Here is a 24078-nt window from a genome sequence, read left to right as displayed (position 1 = left end):
CCTTACTTAAAAATATACAATGCTTTATTAAAAATAGTTCTTTTTAATAAATTGAAGCCTTTTCTCCAGTAAGATAACAGCGTATATTTCTATCAGACCTATGCAGATGGATTCTCCGTACCCAGAGATCTGAGAACAGCCGCTGGTGAGAGACTGCAGTTATTTCAGTCAGCCTGCAGTCTCTGCCTCTCTCTCTCACTCTCTCATATTCTCCTCCCCCCTTGCTGTCTCTCTCGCTTGCTCTCTCACTCTCTCTCTCTGTACCTCACACTCTCTCACTTGACACCCTTTTATTCTGTGCTTCTCTTTCAGTCTCTTGCTCTTCGTGCATGTTTGCATTCCATCACGCTCCAGACATGAGCGGATCATGCATCCAGTTCTCTTCCATTTCGTTCTGCCTGTCTGTTCGTGTTTGACGCTTGCTACATCAAAATAAGTGTCCTTTCAAGCCTGCACAAGCACATGGCACTACGCAGGCTGTTCCTCTACGCATTGGATGGACTTTTAAATAAGAAGCCTGTGGGACCAGGACGTTATAAAAGATTTTTTTTGGATGGACACCTGCTACCAAAGCTGGAAGTTCCAATGTCTCCACGGTATCCAGCCTTAAGTGGCCAGCGTATCTTGTGATTGTGTGTGCATGTGTGTGTGGTTGCAGATCTCTAGGCTCCACGTGAGGGTCTGTCAGAAGTGAGGGTCTGTCAGTTGTGAGAAGGATCCACCCCCCACCAACACCTTCGCTGCCACCGTCCGAGCTCACTTCCCACCTGCTGGAGAGGAGCTTCCGCAGAGAGAGAGAAGATTTCAAAGTGAAAGACGATGATATCTGGGGCAGAATCAGACATCAAAGTAAAAGCACACATTAGGGTAAGGAGCTTGAGGAGTGTTAGCAGAACGGAGCAGTGAAGAGTGAAGAGAAAGAAGGCGAGGGGACGACAGATCTCAGTGACCTCGAGCGGACTTTGCTTAGCTGGACCTTAAGCACCAAGGAACCCCCTGGGAGTCACCTTCAACCTCTCATCATCAGTCTTCATCTGTCTCCTGCCGCAGTCAGGACTCTCACCCAGACCCTGAAACCCAGCTGGCGGGAAGCATGCAGGTGTCCTTCGCCTGCACAGACCACGGCCTCAAGGCCCCCCGCAATGGGGAGAGCCACAACAAACAGAATGCCACCAGCCCCAACACGGCCAGCGCCGCCCGCGCCCGCTTCCGCACCGTGGCACTCATCGCCCGCAGCCTTGGCTCCTTCACCCACCGGCACCACATCTCCCTCAAGGAGTCCACGGGCAAGCTGACAGGCATGAAGTATCGGTACGTAAGGAACATTGTACAGTGATGAGTGCACAAAAAGCAGTGTTATAGTGATACTAGTAGTATTATAATGATTTTATATATATATAAAAAAATATTTGTATTTTTGTGTGTGTGTGTGTGTGTGTGTGTGTGTGTGTGTGTGTGTGTATATATATATATATATATATATATATATACACGTCAAATACTATCATGTAGATTATTCTGGGTTTTGTTCTTCAGAGTGACCTTCAGCATACTTCCTGCTCAAATCTAATTGTTGCGAGTTAGTAAAAAGACGTAAGATTAATGTGTTTTCCTTTGAATGGGGTTTATGGCGCAAAGACATTCAATTTTTTCCCCCCTCATTTATTTGACTTTTTTTATTTTTTTACATTCACATATTACACATTACACAGACATGTTGTGTGTGACTCAGGTAGGGTACTGATGTTGTGACGCCCAGAGGCTGATCACAGCAGGTGCTCCTGCACCTGATTATGGAGTCCTGATCCATCCCAGCTGAAAGCAATATGTATGATGGACCGGGACTCCTTTAGAACTGTTAGGCATCTCCCAGTAAGGGCTGCCACATTAATGTGAATGGGTTGTTTTCCATTCCCTTTGTGTTTCTTTTCCTTTGGGCCATTTTCTTTGTGTTTGTAATAAATCCTTGGTTCAAAGATGTCCTGCTTCTCCGACGTCTTCCCCCTTGGACCCCAAGATGTGACAGAATGTGTCAGCCCACATTAGAAGCGTGGCAAGCAAAGTAAGCACCCAAACAACAGCCACCCTGGATCGCGGTCAGTGTGGGCACCAGCAGGGACTGCTTGAAGATTGGCCCAAGGAGAGTGTCGAGGCATGGCGAGGTGAGCCGTGGTGGAGTGGCAAACCCCGCAATCTGAAAGAGAGGTGCCAATCCATGTGACAGGGTCATGCCATGGTGAATTGCGCCATGAACTTCGGCCCCAGTGTGGTCCGTGAAACCCGGATGTGGGTCAACCCGTGGGTAAACGAATGGGAGTAGGAGCAGATGTGGGAGGTGTGGGAGGATGACGTGGATTTCGTATGGCACGCTGACTAGCAAGGAACTCCCTGAACAGCACAATCCTCAACTGTGCCCAGGTCAACTGAGACATGGCTGATACTTATGACATCACCGATGACTACACTGAGTTGGGGTGGAATGACGTAAGGTATGCACTCCCTACCGCGCATGCACTGACACATCAAGATCCTTGTGTCATCACCCCAGCTCTGGTTGCAGACTCGCCAACACTCTGCCCATCCATTCCCCAGCAGGACTGTAGTGCAGGCACAGTATATCTCCAGTGAGAACTCCAGTGAGGAGGTCCCTGACCCAACTGTGCCAGTCCATGTCCGGGTTGGGGCTTTCTTCTGATGGGGTGGGTGGCCGGGGAAGCAACAGGGCTGGTTCTCCAGGTAGCCAGAGTTGAGTGTGGGCCAGGTGCTAGCAGACAGAGCCAACTAGTCTCCCAGGTGGAAGGTGGGGCCAGCTGGAATGGGCAGGAAGAGAGCCTGCTTTTCTCAATGGATACAGATGGTTCATTGGGACATACTTCCTTTAACTGAGACATGCAGGGAGAGGGCCTTCATGTCTCTCGCTTTGCTGGAGGCTGGGCCGTGAAGTGGTAGGGGCTGCACGGGCCCCAGAGGGTGCTGCCGTGTGGTATGGTACATGGTCTCCGGCCGGTCCTTCCAGGTTGGTCCCCAGGTGGACCACCTCCAGAGGGCCCCCGGCCACTGAAGGGCCAGACCTGTGGTTGCCACCACCTGTGTAAGAGCTTGGTCACCCTGGAGTGGCCCCAGCCCACATTAGAAGTGTGGCAAGCAAAGTAAGCACCCAAACAACAGCCACCCTGGAGTGGCCCCAGCCCACATTAGAAGCGTGGCAAGCAAAGTAAGCACCCAAACAACAGCCACCCTGGAGTGACCCCTTGGGGAGGTCGGTACTGCAACGGCCAGGGGTCATTGGGCAATCACAGCAGGTGCTCCTGCACCTGATTATGAAGTCCTGATCAATCCCAGCTAAAACCAATTAGGCCTGATTGACCAGGGCTCCTTGAAAAATAAAAATACTACTTAACATATGGACAAGAAAGTGCATATGTGATATGAGTTTCATTTCTGTAAAGACAGATTAAATGGATGAAATGGATGAAAAATGGAAGAAAGTGTTCAAATGAAGTTTAGTATGGAAAAAGTGAAGTGAAAAAACAGGCTTTTTTTTCATGAGCTACTGCCACAGCAGTAGTCACAGGCTCTTCAGAGACAAACAGGCAAAGGTGTGAACTAACGATTTTCTTGTTAGGAATAATTAATTGCATCTGAGCAAAGTGCCCAACATCACTGCAAGTCAGCAGCCACTAATAAAGACTGAGCCTGTTTCCAAAACATCACTGGGATTACCAATTTACTCAGTTTCCAGACCCGTTGTGACCAGTCACATTTGTTGGCTGGTCAAACAGAAAAGAAATTAATATCATTAAGGGGGGTCCAGTATCCATTGTTGTAAATAATGATAAATCCTGCTTCAGTAACAGCTCTTCAAAACAAGGACATTTGGTGATGTGCTGCAGATGTGTGCTCTTTATTGAACAGAAACAGATAGTCCTTCTCACCACTGAGAAGTAAGATATATGTTGACACATGCATTTAGATTCAGACATATATTAATAAATGCATACATCTGTATTAACTTATATTGAATATATTTGCATTATTCATGAATAACTACTCCAATTTCTGTTGCTGTTTACACAAATGAATATTTGTGTCTTTTTATTAAATTATTAATTCATGTAAGGGTGTTAGCAGAACAGTCAATTCGAATGAAGTTACCTTAATTTTTATGTATCTGATGTCCATATAGCTATCCATGTACCCTCTGGACCCAAACCACGGCTGGTGCAAAACTGGAGTCTGTCCCAAAAATATTCATAAGCGAGGCAGGAACAAACCCTGGATTTGATTGCAGACCGTTAATATCTTACTATTTCTGTTAGTCTGTATCTCTTGGGTGAATGTGTGTGTGCTTAGTGCAGGCAAATAACAAATTTACACATTGATCATTTCTGTGTCGGAAAAACACAATTCTAATAAAAACTATTTCAGATCAATCATTTTTTAATTAAAAACCTGTCACACAAAAATTACTTCTAATTCGAAGATGAAGTACATGCGGTGGCCTTAATGGATTTGTTTGACAAAAGCAAATGGACGTTATACTCTGAAAAGCACTGCTGTGTTTAGAAAGCCTTTTCTGTCAGCCACTATATAATTACTCTGACAGGAAGTAGCCTCTGGTTTGAGGCAAATGATGTTTTTTTTTATCGAGGGTCCACCTCGGCCCACTTACAGAAGTGCCCTTGCTTCCAGAACATGTGTGTGGGTGGGCGAATGTGTCAGTGCATGTGTGGGAGCAGAAGTGTGTAATTGTGTGTCCCAGTGTGTTTAGCGTTTGCGTGTGTGCACGCCGCCATGAATCCATTTGCCCAGTCAGTGCTGTTTGATGCTTGATGTACAGGAACTGAGTGTCCTGCTAAACTGTCACAGTGTGCCTACATCCAGGCTTTCAAAACACCAGCGGCTTGCTGCGCCTTTTAAAAGCAATAAGCAGGGCACTTTTTCCTCTCTTCCTTTCTTTTCCTTTCTTCTTTCTTCTAATCTGTGATCGCAGGCAGAGCATCACCTTCTTCTCCTCTTATTGCCTGAGAGCTTCTTCATTTTCATTCATAATCAGAAGAACGATCTCACTGCCCATAAAGAGGAGAGAGCTCGGTGGTTTATGTTTCTGCTTTGATATCTGCAGCAGAGTTTCAGTGAGGGTCTCTGTACTGGGCTGAGAATCTGCTTGTGCATTGCTAATAGGTTGACGCTTGATGGAAACATTGCAGCATCGGCAGCACCACTTCCTTGTTGGTGACTCTCAAGTTGTTGAGTGTGTATATATACTCATATAAACATAATAAAGCCTGATGTAAAGAATTGCTTAGAGAATGTGGAAGAACATCTAAATTAAGGGGAAGTGGTGGCCTAGCGGTTAATGAAGCGGCCCTGTAATCAGAAGGTTCGACTCCCGATCCGCCAAGGTGCCACTGAGCAAAGCACTGTCCCCACACACTGCTCCCCGGGCACCTGTCATGGCTGCCCACTGCTTACTAAGGGTGATGAGTTAAAAGAAGAGGACACATTTCACTGTGTATGACAATCACTTCACTTTAAATGTTCCACTGGAGGCTCCTGAACCCTGGTCATTCCAGGTTTGACTTCAGTTTCCATGCACTTTGTGTTGTTTTTCGCCTGGCTGCCCAATGGTTCAGTGCAGATGGGCAGTCTCCCAGGCCTTCTGCTGTTGGCTTGGACAGTTCCCTATCAAAGAAAACCAGAGATGTGTGTGCCTGGGTGTCCCCACATTATAAATCTTGAGCCTTTATGCAGATTATCGCATTATTAAAACATTTCCACAAATGACTGAAGTAATATTCCAGTTCTCATGACCACATATGATTCATATTTATGGATATGCATAAGATAGTGGGTTTGTGGGCCACCACTTGTCCTCTCCTTGGAAGCACATATATCTGCTGGATTGTCAGACCACCTCCTCGTACTTCTTTAGGCTGTTTCTGCTCTCATCTGAGAAATGCTGTGCATCTGCTTATTTCTGACTCATTGTTGAAGTGGAACTGGTGCTAAGGGTCAAATGTAAATTTAAAATATTTTACAGCTTCTGTTGCTATTGTGTTCTCATAACTTTGACCGCCATCCATGGAGATGCCTTCATTCCTTTGTGTGTCTGCCTAAGTGTCACGACTTGGGGTTAAAAGGGGAAGGAGATGCAGAAGAAAGACATTTTCAAAAGGAAGGATATTTATTGAACAGAAACCAAACCAGGCGCGATGGTCCAAAAGGGGAAAAGGAAACAAACAGACCTGAAAATGTGTGACAGTAAAGCCATGTATGATAATCATGTGCATTGACGCCTGTGTACACACAGAAGCTCCTGGACATCACACTAAGTGTGCTTCATTTGTTCTTCTTTGCTCTACAAATCTGTTGAATGTCTTTTCAATATTTTTTGCATATAGCTACTTAAAAAAAAAAAACAGACGGTTTTGAATTTCGGATATAGAGTCCGTGCCACCCGTAGAAAGGAAAAATCCCACAGGTACTGTGTCCCATAGGCTATCAGCTGGCAAATATTAAGCATGCTTCATACTCTCAGCTCCAGCCAAGAACAGCGTCTGGCTGCTGGCAAGCTGAACGGATAAAAAGACCTCACTCCTTTTAATCCCATAACTCAAGAAATCAGAACCACAGACAGGTAATCTGTATAATGCAATAATCTCCATTTTGCTCCCATTTTACATTTGGGACCATCAAAAAACATACACGGTACAAAACACATAGATGTGCCAAATAACATATTTAGTAACAAGTATTACAATTATTCTTCAAAACCAAGGGGGTTCTCTTACATTTGGAGTCATCATATATTTAGGCCAATGTGGAGAATTTTATGTCAGCAGTAAAATAGTTTGGAAGAATGGAACAGGTATCTGGAGCTGCTCATGGAGTGTGATTTCAGACACACACTTTTTACTGCACCAATACTGCAGAGGTCTGAGGTGCAGCATGCAGGGGGACTCCAGACCCAGCCAGCATCACTCCCTGCCTGCCCAGTTCAGAGTCCTGCAGCACTTTAATTGGGCCCTAAATCTCAGGAGGCTCAGCAGTTGACAAATGGATGCCTGGAGCAGGGCATTTGTCTTGAGAAATGCGGAGCCCTTTTGCCACATAAGATGCATCCAACAGGCATAAAATGTCGATCTCTGCATTTTCCAACACCCACCATGCTCTCTCTAGCTCGCCCCCTGCTCCTCACTGTTGTCCCCTGAATGAGGCAGTCAAGGGAAACATTTAGTAATTTCACTGTCTTTTTTTGCTGGTTATTGCACAATGTGGACCTTTTTATTCCAGTCCCTTATCATGAACTAGCAATGTGTCCTTGAGAAACTGATGCTGAGCAAGAGAGAGAGAGAGACTATGATGGCAGGACCAACTCCAATAAGCCTAGTTTAATTTTTTTTTGTCTGACTGTTTGAATGTGCAGCTGACTTTCAGGCTGAAAAAACAACAGTTTTTACAGCTCTCCCATCCCAGAGGTGACAAGACTGTAGGAATCATTTTCATCTGCAGTGCTGCTCCAGTGAATACAGCCCATGGATTAGTGATAGCTGCACATCCCACACATCTCTCACATGCCCCCCGACCACACACACACAAACACACACCTGTTAATGATATATTTTCTCAATGATGAGTCATTAGATGAGATGATATGAGTTCTGCATCACTGGAGGACATCATGTAGCACATGATGTACCGTTTCTGTACATTCAAGAATGTGGATCCTGGTGTATTTCTCCTGCTGCTGGAGCCAAAGATAATAAACAAACAGCAGATTATGGGTGTCCTTGCAGCTTCTCCAACAGCCCCAAATAAAGCACAGCTATGTAGAGAACTTCCTCACATTTACTCTAATTGGTGATTGTGGCATTAACTGTATAAATCTGGTAAAAAATAAATATGGAAAAAAATACCCTAAAAGGGGAAACAGGGCACATTGTAAGAGGTGTCCAAGTAAGGTGCAGTGCGAATGGAATACAAACACACACACACACACAGATACACACACATTAGGGCCAATTTAGCACTGCCATTTAAGATGGTTATAAACCTTTTAATCACCCCCCCTTTCTGCACAGCCATGCTGACAGTATATAGCTCACTACTTCATTACCCATCACCACTCATCCAGCTCAATTTTGAATCTTAAATCTACATATTGTGCTTTGCACCAGCACAGGGAGGGAATGCAAACTTTGAAGCTGTGAGGCCATGACACTAAATGCCACTCCACTGTGTGGCACCAGTGACAAACAATAATTAAAAGTAGAAGAAGAATCAGACTTCCTGATGGCTATCACAACTATATCTGTAGAATAGTTGTTTGCTCTGCTGTTTCCCTGTATTGTTTTCAGTGAGGAGGGGTGTCATTTGTTTTTCAGCAGCCATGTGGCACATGTTTGATTGCCTCATCATTAATATAATAAATATAAGAGCAAAGCCCTTTACTACACTATTGGAAGAAGTCTGTGCGCTCGCAAGCAATAATCCAGGAAGGCCGGTCTGGTGAATATTGGATTGCAGCATCAATCCACGAATGCAGCATTCATCCACGATTCATTGAGCAGCCTCAGATGAATTCATCTCTATTAACCCGCAGAATTGGTGTTGATTCGTGCGCTTTCTAATCTCTAGAACTCTGTCTGAAGGTCGTGTTTCTGAAAATTTTGAGGGCTCGGCTTCAAATTGTTGTCACTTGAATTGCTTCTCGCATGGTGGTGGCAGAGCTTTATTTTTTACTGTTTCTAAATACAAGTGTGATGTGGAACTGTGATTTAAACTCCAATAGTTGCTTTCAGTGTTATAATTTTTCTAATCCTTGTAAAATATTTCTTTCAGTGTGTAAGGTGGGCTGGTTTTGACTTTTGTTTTCTGTAGATTTCATTTCTGTAATAAAATTTCAGATTGTATGGTGCCCCAATCTGGGTGAGGCCCCAATGTCCTGAGATGGACTCCAGCCCATTAGGTGGTTAGGGGAAGTGAGTGAGTGAATGATTGAGCGTTAGCGGCTGCTGAAGTGGCTTAATACATTCTGTGTTGCACATACAAACCCATATATTTTCATAACAGCTTCTTGAACCAGAAGTTGTTATTAAAGTTATTAAAGTGAAGTGATTGTCACATGTGATACACAGCGGCACAGCACACGGTGCACACAGTGAAATTTGTTTTCTGCATTTATCCCATCACCCTGAGTGAGCAGTGGGCAGCCCGGGGAGCAGTGTGTGGGGACGGTGCTTTGCTCAGTGGCACCTCAGTGGCACCTTGGCGGATCGGGATTCAGACTTTGGCATGCCACAATTATTATATTATCTTAAATATTATTTTCCTAGCTTTGACTCAAAAAAGCTGAAATATTTCTGCGGATCCTTTAGATCACATAAAGAAATCATGACAATAAATGAGAGAGGTTGAGTGAAAAATAAACATTGGTAAATTATTTTATCATAAATTTTAAATGAAGTGGAAAGAGACATGTCTTTAACAATGGTTGCTAAATACATTTTAATTTGAAATGATGTCGACGAGTGCAAATTATCATGGAAAATGTATCGTGGAACAAATGGAAAATGATTTCCAGTTTAGTGTTCAGGGCTGTTGCTGGTGAAAATATCTCCCTCATTCTGTGTGGCATGATTGATTCCTGGAATCAGCTTAGATCCAGAAATAATCTTTCAATTCATATTCCCCTTCACATCAAATACGTGAGGAGACTCTATATAACAGTGTTTTACTCTGTAGATCACAAACAACCTTAAACCTCCTGGATTGTCACATAAAAACTCTAGCAACTGTTTCCCAGAACACTTTGTGTATTTTTAAATAAGGTTTTGGTTCACAAAGTGTTTCATTGTGTCACTGTTCAATAGTGTCCAACTTTTCAACTACACTAACATTAACATAAATCAACATAGATTTATAATTCTCAAGGTAATTCTAAAAACATGCAATATCCGTGCAGAATATAGTTGGATCATAACAACCTAACCTAATTTCATAAATGACTATAAGTTAGTAAAGTGAAGTGATTGTCACATGTGATACTCAGCAGCACAGCACACAGTGCACACAGTGAAATTTGTCCTCTGCATTTAACCCATCACCCTGAGTGAACAGTGGGCAGCCATGACAGGCACCCAGGGAGCAGTGTGTGGGGACGGTGCTTTGCTCAGTGGCACCTCAGAGGCACATTGGCGGATCGGGATATGGATCCGCTTCCTTAACCACTAGGCCCCAAAATGCCCCAAAAGTTCTCTTCTCTCAAATGAATCAACCTCATATCTAATAATATAACTAACACATATTGTCCCACCTAAAAAAAGTCCAATGAGGTTCATTTTAACAGCACCGTGACTGGCATATGATTAGCATGTACATCATCTGATTTACCTATTAAAAACATATTAATTTTAGTAATATGTTTCCCCTGTCAACCTTCACAGGAACCTGGGGAAGTCAGGGCTGCGAGTCTCCTGTCTGGGCCTTGGTAAGTGTTAATTAGTAAATATTACTTGGTTTAAGTAGATCTCCTCCACACTTCCCGGAACTTCCTGCTCTCCTCCATTAGCTTTCCTCCTGGTGCTCAGGAACCAAGGGAACCCTGCTGACAGCTCAGACAATGGATCTGTGTGGATGTGACGATTTACTCCACCATTAAGAAGAAAATAAGAAGAAAACAGAATTAAGCCATGAGCTTCCACTGTATTCTGAATCATTAAGAAATCATTAGGTTCCTCTTTTCCCTTTTAAAACAGCTTCTATTTCTGTTAGCACAGAAGGAAGGAGCTCGGTTAATCTATTTTACATTTCAGATCATGTGGTGCTTATAATTCTGGGGTAATTGTTGTTTTATTAATTACGCAACAAAACACAATAGTCTTTCAATCAGGCTACAGGGGGTAAATTTTGTGAAAAAAAATCAAATAAACATAGCATATAATCAATGTAATGAATTTTAATGTGTGATCTGCGGTTTATGATTAAAATCATTTAATCAGATGCAACCAATATTATAGACTGGGAGAATGAGAGCATTTATAGTAATTATAATGATTATAATTCTAAAACATAATACATTTTAAATATATTCAATGGACTTTTGGTATGAACATTTGACATTATACAGGTATTTCTGACAATGACAGAGAAAATAAAAACCCCTGTGCAGATTAGAGTAGTAAATTATTATAAACACAAACTAATCCTTAAAATGATCTTGAGACACAGATCCATCATCAAACCTATTCTTCCAAAATCTTTGAGGACTATGCCCAGTACAACATATAACAAAAATGTGTACTTCATATTTTCTGTTGTAATATAATATACTCTGTTTTGCAGGTACATGGGTCACTTTTGGAGGGCAGATTTCAGATGATGTAAGTTAAATAAAGCCTAAGTCAGATAATGTCTCCTATGTATATGGGCATATGTTTTAAAATATGCACGGAAACAGGACAAGATAATAGGTGGCATTTGTACTGTACAGAAAATCCCTAAGGGTAGATTTCCTGTTGGAATGAACTCCTCATGTCGGATTGTGTTAAAGGAGAGATCTTGTCTGGCACTGCTAAACATACGTTCTGTCACCACAGGCCAGACCCTCATCCTTTACTGTCAGTATTGTTTATGACCTCATCCAGTGACAGCAGCAGACGTGGTCTGTGGTCAGGCAAACCTCATCTAAAGGACAATGTGTGGCAGGATTCAGTACAAGGCATTAGTTAAACCTGTTTAATGAAGCTATCACGTTGAGGCCTATGTTCTGAAACAACATCTGGCCAATTCTACTGAAAGTGGACTTTCTGCCACACCCATAATGCCAGTGAAATTTTCTCCTTTTTATTGTAATGTCTGAGTTCGACCATATAACTTTTGTGGCCAATTGTGCATAAAAATGTTTTATGGGGTTGTCTAAAAATAGTTTATACATTACCGGCTAAAAGTTGAATAAAAACAACTGGTGCTGGATTGGATTTATGACTAGTCCTTTTTACATCAAGTAATTGAAAGTAACTTTTACTCAAAGCAAAATGTATGCAAATTAAAGATTTTTAAAAAAACTTTTACTTAATTACATTTTTCAGTACTTTTTCCCCATTTGGTCATCAGCACAGAATATGTCTGAAAAACAATAAAACGATAAAAACCATCCTGATTTGTTTTTACAACTCGACTACTGACTAACATTGTGTTCTGGTGGTTTGCAATAGAAAGTTAAAAAAATAATAATAATTTATGAATCGGTGAATATGTAATAATTGGCTTTTTTTGTATTTCTTACATCAATATAGTTACATGTACATGCTCTGATCACACACTGGTGCTCAATTCCTGCTGTTCTGTTCATACAGGTGGCTGAGCAGCTGATGACTATTGCTTATGAGAACGGGGTCAACCTTTTTGACACGGCAGAAGTGTACTCCGGTGGGAAGTGAGTGTCACACTAAACCTGATTCTTGAACCACAGATGAGCTGCTCTAATCTGACTTGATATATGATAGTCGTCATTGTGGTGGAGGATTTTGCTGAAGATTCAACCAATAGACACAAGCAACAGTAAACCATGGTAGACAAAGTTGTTGTAATACACGACAAAGCAACAGTCAGCCAGTCGACAGATCTGTTCCCCTAGCCCCTCCGAGCCTTCATTCTTATACATTTCTCTTGTCATTAGTCACGTCATAAACATCACCAAGAAGACCCAAAAGACTGAGGTCTTGTGTGTGTGTGCCCTGTCTCAATAATATAATAAAATACGTTTTTTTCTGCAGCTGCGGCTATTAACAATATGTCAGGCGCTTGTTTCAATGATTTGCGTTCACTCCCAAAATTTGTGTTGAATTTTGCCAAGGACAGACCGTGTCTCTTCTGTGTGCATGTGTGTGTGCTTAGGCATATCAATTCATATTATATTCCTATTACTTCAGTTCACAAAAAAGTGTTCAAAATATAAATGTTATATACAAACATCTTATTTTGTGTTCCTTCACGCACACACATAGAGTTAGACCCATAGTAAAAATTTAAGCATAAATGTAATCGCACATCGGTTATCATAACACAGCTTATCATAAATACCAGTCTTGTTTTCAATATCATCCTTCATTATTGTATTATGACCTTATTATGTGATATGTGGCTCAAGAACTGCAGGGATGGGACTGTTTCATCACAAAATCTAAATCTAATCTCTCAATAATTATTTATTGGAGTATGAATAGATATTGTATCTACAGCCACAAACAGGGGGAAAAAATGTATGATAAGCCGGTTGTATGATTAATATATGATAAGTCCGTGGTTTCCAACCGGAGGCGCCAGAGATTGCAGTGGGCGCAGAAGAAATTGTATCTCAGTAACAAAGTTATAATTGTAAACATTGAATGTGTAAACAATTACTCACCCAAGAGGACAATCTTAACTCTCAATAATCCTGTATGCTATAGTCTGTAGACTAGAGCTGTAAATCTTGGCTGGGTGCTTAATTTTAGTCTGGATTGGGTTGGCTTGGTCACCAAATATGATCTTCCTGTCTATAATACTGTTGTGTCTGTGATAGAAATGAGTATTGTGATAAAATATGTTGTGATATGTTTGTACCAGAAGTGAGGAGTAAGGTTCCCACTTTTACTGCATCTGGTGGGGTCAGACCTGCAGGATATGTTTTCAGTTTTGCCGGACACAGACGAAGCAACGGAACACCAGAAAGCGGTACTTCAGCGAAGCAACCAACTAAGCAAGCACTCCAGTACCGCGAATTGTTCGGCTGTGTTGGAAAACTGAAGCAGGACAAATCACAAACCAGTGAAACCAATAGCCCAGTCACTTAGGAGGATTCCATTTAATCGCAGAGGAGCACTGGAGTCACGAATGAAAGAGTTATTGGATCTGGACATCATAGAACCAGTGAATGGACCAGCTCCTTCCACCGCCATCCTGTGGTGGTAGTCCCAAAACCCAGAAAGGATGTTTGACTTCATTTGGACATGAGACAAGCAAATGAAGCTATTGTGAGAGAACAATGTCCAATTCCCACTGTGGATGAGTTACTCCAAGGCATGAATGGCTCAACCACTTTCAGCAAGCTAGACTTGAAATGGGGATATCATCAGACTCCTGAATCACTTGAGAGCACCACAGCCACAGTACACAACAGTACCAATACTTCTATTTGGCGTATCATCTGGCAGTAAACAGTACCAACAAAAGCTTATGATTTGGTTGGAATTGAATGTGTGTTTATATGTGCAAGAGACAGCAAGACACGTGACCAAAAACTGCATTAAGTTATAAAAAGGCTGAAAGAAACAGGGTTGACACTGAATCCAGAGAAATGTCAGTTCAATATGGACAGACTCAATATGACAGAATTCGGTTGTCAAAAGTAAGCAATCGGGTGTGAGAGTGCGAGCAGGAGTGGTAGCAAGAGAGCCAGAGAATTCCACAGATGTACGATGTCTTGTTGAAGCACACGAGTAGTGCTCCTACAAACACTCTTACCACAAGCACCCACACTAACCCACAAAGGACATATGGGTATAGTGGGAACAAAACAACATTTCAGAACATCTCAGGTGTGGTGGCCTGGCATGGACAAAGCAGCTGGGAGACATGGCAAAAATAGTCATGGATGTTAGATCATTGCTAGTCCGGACCAGCCGCAGCCGCTAAGACTCACACCACTGCCCGGTGGACCCTGGCAGGATGCTGCAGTAAACATACTGGGACCCTTACCATTTAATCACTCCATCCTGGTGCTCGTGGATTATTCCAGCTGATACTAGGAATATTGTCTAATGACAACCACCACAAAAGAAAAGATAATTGACAGTTTAGGAACAACTTTTAGTAGACACAGATTACCAGTCACGTAAACTGCCAAACACACAAACCAAAGGACAGTGATCAATGTAAATTATGGATCCGTCCTTCCAACCTTCCTTCGAGCATCAAGCTGCTCCTGGAGTCAGTGCTCGACCCGCCTATGCTCAAACTTTGCAGCTTTGACTCAACTCATCATGCACCGCATGACTTTGTAGCTAATCGCCGAATGGAAGACCTGAGCAGAAACGGAAATGTCCATGATTCCGGACATTTCCATGATTCCGGACAGGACACTTTCGGCCTCCCCTCTCTCACAAGAAGGCTCAGCAGCAGCAACACTTCTTGAGGGTCCTCAGGAAGCACAACCTGGACTCCAACCTGCTACTGACCTTCTACCACTCGTCCATTGAGAGCCTGCTGACATTCTGTATTTCAGAATGGTTTGGCAGCTGCACCATGGCAGACAGGGAGAGGCTTCAGAGAGTAGTAAAGGCAGCAAAAAAACATCACCCAGGACAGCTCCCATCCTGGCTTTGATCTGTCTGACCTGTTACCCTCAGGGAGATGATACAGGTGCAATACACAACAAGGACAAACACAACAGTTTCTGTTTGAACAAACTCAAGAAGAGTTTTTCCCCAAAAGCCATAAACTCACACACACACTGACCACACAATATTAATATTTAATTAGCATTGAAATACTGTGCAATATCTGTATATTGTACAATATCATTATTCTTACTGTCCAAAATCCACTACACTAAATGTTCATAAATCCTTACTTCTCATATGTATATACACATTCATATATGTGTAAATGGATGCTGACAAGGCAAGCAGCTGGCAATTATATTTTACAACCACAGATTTTCTTTGCCTCTTAGTTTAGTGCTCATTCTGCGTGCTGGGTTTTTACAGGGTGGTAGTAACCTAGGGGTAACACACTCGCCTATGAACCAGAAGACCCAGGTTCAAATCCCACTTACTACCACTGTGTCCCTGAGCAAGACACTTAACCAAGAGTGTCTCCAGAGGACTGTCCCTGTGACTATTGATTGTAAATCGCTCTGGATAAGGGCGTCTGATAAATGCTGTAAATGTAAATTTGGTCATGGCTGTATTGAAATGGTGCAGTAAAAACACTGACTGTTTGAGTGTCATTTATTTAAATGCACCAGAATAACGATTCTTTTGGGCTCGTGCCGGGCATTTTATGGATGATTGCAGCTCTAATATAGATTCTATATAGCCTGCAGTGTAAAACAAGGAGAATAAGAACTAAAAACTACAACTGGGGCTTCAGTGAAAACAGGTTGGGAACCACTGCCATGGTTGCACATAAATTAATAGTTTGTTAAAGCAATCAGCATGTTGTACTGTCATGGCACAGCTTACATGACAGAGATGGACTCATTTGTTGGACGTTTAAAGATAAACAACATATTACAAAGAAAATACACATAAACAGGGAGATACATACAATGACCGGGCAGCTACAGGGTGGAAACACAGACCCTCACATGTATAGTTTTTTTAGTTTTTGTATTTCTTCCCTTTTACAGGTAATAGGTCATATTAAAGGTTGGAAAAGTTTTTAAATGATTCCTCTTAACAGTTTAACACGGGTGTATACACATTTGAAGTTTTATTTATTAATTAGAATGCATGTGTGGAGTCATGATATGTGAAGTAAAGTTCCATACAATTTTGATTTTTAAAATTTCCATTCATTTGATTTTTTTTTTGTTTACAAAGCACATAAGTCTTAATAGTCTCTCCACTACACACCACGGGTCTTAATATCTAGGTTCTTCATTCTAGAGCTGAAATTATCCTTGGGAACATCATCAAGAAGAAGTGCTGGAGGTACGTCATCTTTCTTTCCGGCATGTTTATGTTTTTTTTCTCCAGACCTGGCGCATTAATTGAACGGATCCATAATCCATAATCTAAATCATGTGCCTTTGTTGTTGTGGGTGAGTAATAAGCTCATACGGGTCTCAAAGTGGCAATGAATGTCTGTTGATGATGGAAAGACCTCATTACCAGCACCACACTCCATGTTTACCAGCTCAGCAGCGGTATCCATGGTAATCTGTGGGAAGTTTGTGTCTGCTCCTCGGCTGAGGGCTCACTACTGTTCTGGGCTTTGTGGGCGGGCCTGTGATCTCTCACATATTGATTCAATACATTTTTCAATCAGTGTCTCTCTCTCTCTCTCAGGGTTATGCCTGCATGTTTTTATAGACTGCTTGCTTAGCAACACAGTTGCCATGCTAGAATGAGCACTTTTAAAACTGCAAGAACCAATTTATTCTTTCATGAAAACTATTTGTATGGAATGTTGCACAAAAAATATTTGCAACATTTTAAAACTAAATTCGGACCATATTTACTGTAAACAGAATATTTTTCATAAGCTGTAAACTGTAAAAAATGATACCAAAATACTGTGAGAGGAAGTAGCAGAATTCCACAAATAGAAAGAATGACTCAGTTATTTGACAAACCTGTTGACATACAGTAAAGCTAGGAGTGTTTTACATTTCAGTTTTTTATGTATTATTTTATGTATTATTTTATACATTTTAGATTATTCTCTCTGCCTTTCATTGTAAAAAGTCATGTGCACTATGCAGGTCAGTATCTGTTGTGGATGTTTGCTAAATTAGGTCTAATTAAAGTTTTGTATGTTTTCCCTAAAGGAGGTCAAGCCTGGTTATCACCACAAAATTGTACTGGGGAGGAAAGTAGGTGGTCAACTACCTTCTTTTTTTCAAGATATTATATTTGTGTAAATTATGAAGCCTTTCATGATATTTGCACATGTGACATATTGACAGGTGCAGGTTCAAATCATTCAGAATAAGGACGTGCATGCGTGATAATGGTCATGCTGTTTATAAAAAAAATCACTACAGATTGTCTACTGGGTGACAGAAACACACCAACAAAAAGGGTAGATAGTTCTTTCCATTCTTTCTTATCTTTTTTATTCTTGTTTGATGTGGTGTATTCTAGTTTTACCCATGTAAATCCCAAGGACATCTTAACCTACACCAGCAAACAAGCACCGTGCTTAATGCTTAGCTTGTCTGGATTTCGGAACTCTGTGCAGATGCGACGTCTTTTCTGCGTCTGAATAACCAGAGTGCAGCAGCATGACTGTGCAGTAGCAGAGCACCGCTCTTCCTGCTCACTGACGTTTCTAATGAGATTTACAGCAACTGCTGATGCCGCGCCGCTCAGGCCCGTGGAAAGCTGCATCACCCCCGCCGCAGTGGTGGAGAGCAGACGGCCGCTGATTTACCAGAAAGTGCTGCTGCTGTGGTTTTTTTTTTTTTTTTTTTTTTTGGTGCAACTGTGAGGAGGGAGCAGTTATGAGTTGAACCAAAGGTCTTTTGCCCCCATCCACTCACGCTGACTGACAGGCGGGCGGAGTGGGAGGCTGAACCGAATGACAGCATGGGGCCTTGAACAAATCCACTGATAAACAGTGCAGAGGCTGCAGGCAGATGAACAAGTTAATTTGGCTCCCGACGACGTGCGGCGGGTAGATTTGTGTCTGGCGCTGGCGGTGGATCTGTGCGTCTGTGTGTCAGCTTGTTCGATGTGACAGAAACATGTCGGTAATCGGAGGTCTTTTCTGTCGGATTGTTTTTTTATTCCCAGAGCTGAGACAGAGCGCGGCCTTTCCCGAAAGCACATCATAGAGGGTAAAATTTCTCCCCACCTTCTTGTTGTGTTTTGACTTTTTTTCTTTCTTTCATTTGTTCACATCTTTACACAATAAAACAAGAGGCTCAAATCTAAGAAAAAAAGCACCCTGGGTTCTCAATGGATGACTCAGCATTTTCCATCAGGTTGCTGTCTCCTTGGGGTCCTGGAATAATATGTTTGCTGAGAGAGAGAGAGAGAGAGAGAGAGAGAGAGAGAGAGAGACTTTCTGCATTTTAAAGTACGCTGGCGGCAGTGAGATGCGGTGCTGCTGCCACTGCAGTGTCAGAGGATGTCACCACTAACTCACGGTGTAGAGCAACCGGCCAGTGGTGCAGAGGTCTGACTGCAGTCTTTGTCTTTGAGTACACTTGGGTTTGCAGGAGCTACTGTAAAAATATTCTGAAAAAGAAAGACCCATAAATGACTAGGTATGTGGAAACCTTGGACTAGATTTAAATGGACAGAAGTGGAAGACTAATCCCATTCTGCCTGGACAAGCTTTGATTGTCTCGCCCATTTCACTTCATAGGGCTGAAGTTCAGAAAAAAAGATGTAATCAAGGAATGAGGATAAAACAGCAGGCTCTGTTCTGCTATCTAATAATAATATTAATAGTAATAATGTCATCCCATGACCATGAACATTTTGCAGAAACAAAAAAGAATCAGAGCAGAAACAGACAAAGCTGTCAGACAGGCATTATGAATGAAGGTGCCTGTAATGAGGGCTGTTCAGAGGAACTAATGGCGGTGAGTTAGTGGGATTACCCTCTCCCAGATGAGCACTGACAGCGAGAGGTGGGCTCTTCTGCAGGATTAATTAGCCCAGCGGCATCATGCTATCTGTAGGTTTGCACAGTCAAGGCCCTGGCATCTGCCGTTCTGACAGTTCTGCCTCTACCCCCCACCCCATTCGTACTCGCCGCCATCCTTTTCTCTCATTCCCTTCTGCTCGCCCGGCCAGATTTCTCCTCCCCCATGTCGTCGAGCAACTGGTTAATGTGTTTGCTGCTCGGCATTTACACTCTGACTAAGGTAACCCACCTCCTTTCTCCATCAACCCCTCTGCCCTCAGGTTTAAAGGGATCCCTGCAGAGGCTGCAGCTGGACTATGTGGACGTTGTTTTTGCCAACCGCCCTGACAGCAACACACCCATGGAGGGTGAGTGAGTCGGGGATAATTCCATTTCTATGTCTGACTCCTGTCGCTTTTCCTCGTGCGCTGTCACACACTCAGGGTGTTCTGGCTCCATCTATATTTCACCTCTCACGCTGGCTGTTGCTTCAGAAATGGGATTAGAGCAGTCGTCCAGGGGTGGAGGAGTATTTTTGGGTCCTCCTCAGTGGAGCTGCAGGTCCCGCTGTGCGTCTTTAAGCTTCTGCCATTCAGCCTGCTACTGGCCGAGGGCAATTCGGCATGGCATTGCTGTCAACAAGAGAATAGTGATGTCCATCATGACCTGACACACTCACAACCAGCCATGACAGGTTCAACGCTTTGTTTGCAGACTTCCAGCCGTGCACACCTTCAGACCAGCTCCTGCGAAGAAACGGTACTGGAGGTCTAAGCCTGTGCATTTGGCCTAGCTAGAATGATGAACCTAATCACACACTGGGAGATTTAAAGCATTAATATGTAATAAGATGAGGCCATGCATTCTAAAAGCGCGTTGCAAAACGCTCACACAAAACTCATGAATTACGAAAAGCAACGCTCCTGTGGGGTAATGCACATTATTGAGGTAAACCTGCCAGATAAAGCTCCCGAGGGGCTGCACTGGTACTCCTGAAATAGCTCCATTGGTGTACATGCTGCGAAATAAAGTTCTCACTGCGGTTTGCTGCACACAGTTTTTGTAATTTCCTGTTACATTTCATAAATACAGTCCACTTCTGCTCCTCTCCAGTCCCACTCCCGAGATAAACAGATGCCATGATTTACACCATGACAGGAAAAAAAAGGAAGACAGTTTGAGGTCATCTAAGAGTCACAACATTATGCCTCACATTTGCATTTTTTTAACAGTAAACTGAGCATCTTCCGAGTAATATGCCGAACAAATGTGTGTGTATGAGTGTGAAAGTGAGGGAACGAGCGAGGCAGAAGGAACAGCCACCCATTTCTCCCTTAGGCTCAAAGTATGATGTCATGGCTTAGAAGTCTGTCTTTATTAATGTCATTTTTTTTCTCAAAAGTCCCCTCTAACTGCCACCCAGATACCACCACACACACAAATGTCCACAGCCAGTTATTCACCTCTACCCCCCACACAGGTATACACACAGACAACACACTGACCCTTGACATCATTCTAAAAATTTCACATGAAGGCCATAACCTTCTGCCGAATGACAGAATATTTTCACTGAGAAATCCCACTTTCTTTCTCTCTTGTATTTACCTTGTAGTACATTGCAGTTTGTTTATTCTATGGCATGCGCTATAATTTTTGCTGCTGGGAGGAATGTAGATTATTATGTAGAATGCAGCTTTCTTTTGTCTATCTCGCTCTCTCCGTCCTTCTATCCATTGTTGTTCATGTCAGACATTCCTTGTTTCTATCTCCCACCTGCATCACCCACACCCACTCGATCTCTGCACAGCCATTTGGCCCTGAATGTGCTAAATTAGTTTCTAATGAAAGGGGGAGCGCTTTTTGATGATGATGAAGACCTATACTTTCCTTTAAACAAAGGATTCTATTTTTGCGCTTCAATTTTTCTTTCATTCTTTAAGTACTTGGGAAAGAATTTAGATGAACCACACTGACATGATGTAATGTAAAAAGGTTTAATTTTTTGTTAAAATGTTGAATGTTTTTATGTGTATTTAAGCATCTGAACCACATTGAATACCTTGCTGATGAAATACTAAAATTCAGTGATTATGACTTCTAAAATAACTTCTAAACTAAAGGGGCAATATTGCCCCATAGTACTGTGTACTGTTTCAGAAATTTGAGAAACTGGCACATAATTTTGATGTGTCTTGTAATTGAACTTCCAGCAGTTTCACTGAAAAGTGATGTGTTTTCACAGAGATTGTTAGAGCCATGACTCATGTAATCAACCAGGGCATGTCCATGTATTGGGGGACGTCAAGATGGACTGCTATGGAAATAATGGTGAGACGTGAGATATGATTTTCCTATCAAGATCTGTTAGACTAGTGCTGTCATAGTTACACTCTTGGAATCCTTCCTTTCTGATTTAATATCACTCTGTGCATGTAACAGATTGGAAGCGCAGAAGGTTGGAATGAAAAATAAAGGACATCAGGGCCCCTAGAAACATGACTGATAAAACACTGCTGTGAACACTGTTTTAATTGTTGATATGTTGTTCTTTAATAGCCTTACAGTTGAAAAAAAGCATCTAAGAAGCTATGTTAGAAAAAAAAACACATTAAAAAGTGACAGATAATGAATAAAATCTGCAACAATGGCTTTTGGATTTTCTTGATACTCCCCCACGTTTCCCCCCTGTTCTTTCTTTTACTCTCTAGGAGGCCTACTCAGTGGCGAGACAATTCAACTTGATCCCACCTGTATGTGAACAGGCGGAATATCACTTCTTTCAGAGGGACAAGGTGGAAGCGCAACTGCCAGAGCTTTACCACAAGATTGGTGAGGGCTGTTTATCATCTACCATTTCAGATCCTCTTAATAAATGCAGAGTTTATTTAATGAAAAAAAAAACGCCTGTCCATGCAGGTGTTGGTGTGGTTTCCTGGTCCCCACTAGCCTGTGGAATCATCACAGGGAAATATGAGAATGGTGTCCCAGAATCCTCCAGGGCCTCAATGAAGGTAACAGAAATCTGAATCTCCACAACACATCTGCAAATATCCCTGTTTCTTATTCATAAATTTGAGCGGTACTCAAATATTAAATATTTGGTGTGTTAGTTTGCCCCTGTTCTGTAAAAAAAATTGTTGGGAAAAAGTACAAATTTAAGTCAGATAAATATTTTTTAATTCTCTCAACTTAAAGCCAGTGCCACAACTACATGGGCATGAAGTTGAGAGAACTTAAAACTTGCAGCTGGTTGCCTTAAATTTTCCCCAAATAGTTTTCCCAACTTTTGTGAATATAAAACAATATAAACAATTATATGTGAATATAACAATTATTTTTTTCTTTTTTCATCTTGCACCTATCCAGTCATACCAGTGGCTGAAGGACAAAATTGTGAGCGAAGATGGACGGAAACAACAGGCAAAGCTGAAGGAGCTGCGGCACATTGCTGAGAAACTGAGCTGCACACTCCCACAGCTGGCTGTCGGTGAGCGAACGGTTCTCACGCAGCACCTCCGGCTTGTCACTTCAGCCATGTGTAACCTCTCTGAATTCAGTGCTATAATTATCCTGTGTGTCCTCCCACAAGCTGAGTGGGGGCAACATTTACCCATTCAGTGCTAGGGCATGCTGCCATGCCTATTGGGCCCTGTCAAATTAGCAATATTTCTTCAAAGTCTCTTCCAAATAAATCATAAATGTAGCCTTGAACTGCATGTGTCTCCTTGTTTGTTCGCAGCTTGGTGTCTACGCAATGAAGGAGTGAGTTCAGTGCTGCTGGGGTCCTCAAGCCCATCGCAGCTAACAGAAAACCTGGGGGCAATACAGGCAAGCGAAATAAACCACTGAGAGTGATGATTCATTAGCATTGCCCGAGGATTTATTGAGGTGAATGTAATGTGTTGTTTTTGCTTATTTTCTCAACAGGTTTTACCAAAAATCACTCCCAGCATAGCCTCTGAAATGGACCACGTCCTGGGGAACAGGCCGCACAGTAAAAAGGACTACCACCATTCATAGACGCAGCCCTCTGTCCCCTAACCCTGATTCAGATGATCCATGTCTCCGACTATGTTCTGTGTCAGTACCAAGCTCCTCTACAAGCGCTATGCATGCCTCTTACTAGACCCAACGCTCACCAACATCCCAAGTCTACTGTTTTCATATCACTGTATTTTTATCCAGTATGATGTGCTAATTTGCAAGGCCAGAAGAAAAGAGAAAAACTGCACATCTGAAAATCAAAATTAACATTCTGTAATGAAAACAGTCATGTTTATCGTCTTCAAAATGGTCTTCGGTGACTATAAATTAAAAACAGGCATAATTTCTCTTTGGGCATGTACAGTGCAATGTCACCCCTGTGTAGTCAGAGAACATTTACTCCCCAAATATCCTGTGCTGACCTATTTGCTGTTCCTGAGGCTCTGCACCATCTCTCTGGGGACTGTTATTTGGTTACCTAAGAATGGCTAAGGTGAAGTTAGCTTCCCTCTTATTGTGAACTGCTGAATTTAAAATGCAAAGCACAATTTTTTTTTTCGGTGTTTGATCGCGGGGAACAGGGATCAAAAGTGTATGCATGTGTTTTGCTTGGGGTGTGGCTCCACGCCTGAAATGCAAATAAAATGCAAATGTTATATTGTTTACAAAGCTGTAAATCAGTAAGATTAAAGTACAACAGTATGATATGATAGTAAACTATAGGAAATATTTTGTTTTTAAAAA

At 42.2% G+C, this 24078-nt stretch overlaps 1 protein-coding gene across 1 annotated transcript; it reads left to right on the top strand.

Annotated features, from left to right (window-relative positions):
- Positions 1-275: 275 nt before the first annotated feature.
- Positions 276-23874, top strand: LOC114788390 (voltage-gated potassium channel subunit beta-1-like). Its single transcript, XM_028976928.1, has 14 exons — positions 276-1311; positions 10449-10492; positions 11347-11384; positions 12360-12439; positions 16656-16700; positions 17540-17584; positions 18507-18550; positions 19629-19715; positions 21593-21678; positions 22059-22179; positions 22267-22361; positions 22717-22837; positions 23090-23178; positions 23278-23874. Exons 1-14 carry the CDS (start codon positions 1094-1096, stop codon positions 23368-23370), a joined length of 1206 nt encoding a protein of 401 aa, XP_028832761.1. The 5' UTR covers positions 276-1093; the 3' UTR covers positions 23371-23874.
- The last annotated feature ends 204 nt before the right edge of the window (positions 23875-24078 follow it).

The sequence above is a fragment of the Denticeps clupeoides genome, chromosome 4 (assembly GCF_900700375.1).
Source record: "Denticeps clupeoides chromosome 4, fDenClu1.1, whole genome shotgun sequence".
In the NCBI taxonomy this organism is placed as follows: domain Eukaryota; kingdom Metazoa; phylum Chordata; class Actinopteri; order Clupeiformes; family Denticipitidae; genus Denticeps; species Denticeps clupeoides.
This window is presented reverse-complemented; position numbering and strand designations above follow the sequence as displayed.

What these genes read in the sequence shown, in the direction of transcription:
- LOC114788390 (XM_028976928.1), top strand. Translation starts at nt 1,094, where the DNA reads ATGCAGGTGTCCTTCGCCTGCACAGACCACGGCCTCAAGGCCCCCCGC. An exon ending in CAGCAACACACCCATGGAGG is followed by an intron (nt 19,716 to 21,592) that starts GTGAGTGAGTCG and finishes GTGTTTTCACAG; the next exon opens with AGATTGTTAGAGCCATGACT. An exon ending in CCTCCAGGGCCTCAATGAAG is followed by an intron (nt 22,362 to 22,716) that starts GTAACAGAAATC and finishes GCACCTATCCAG; the next exon opens with TCATACCAGTGGCTGAAGGA.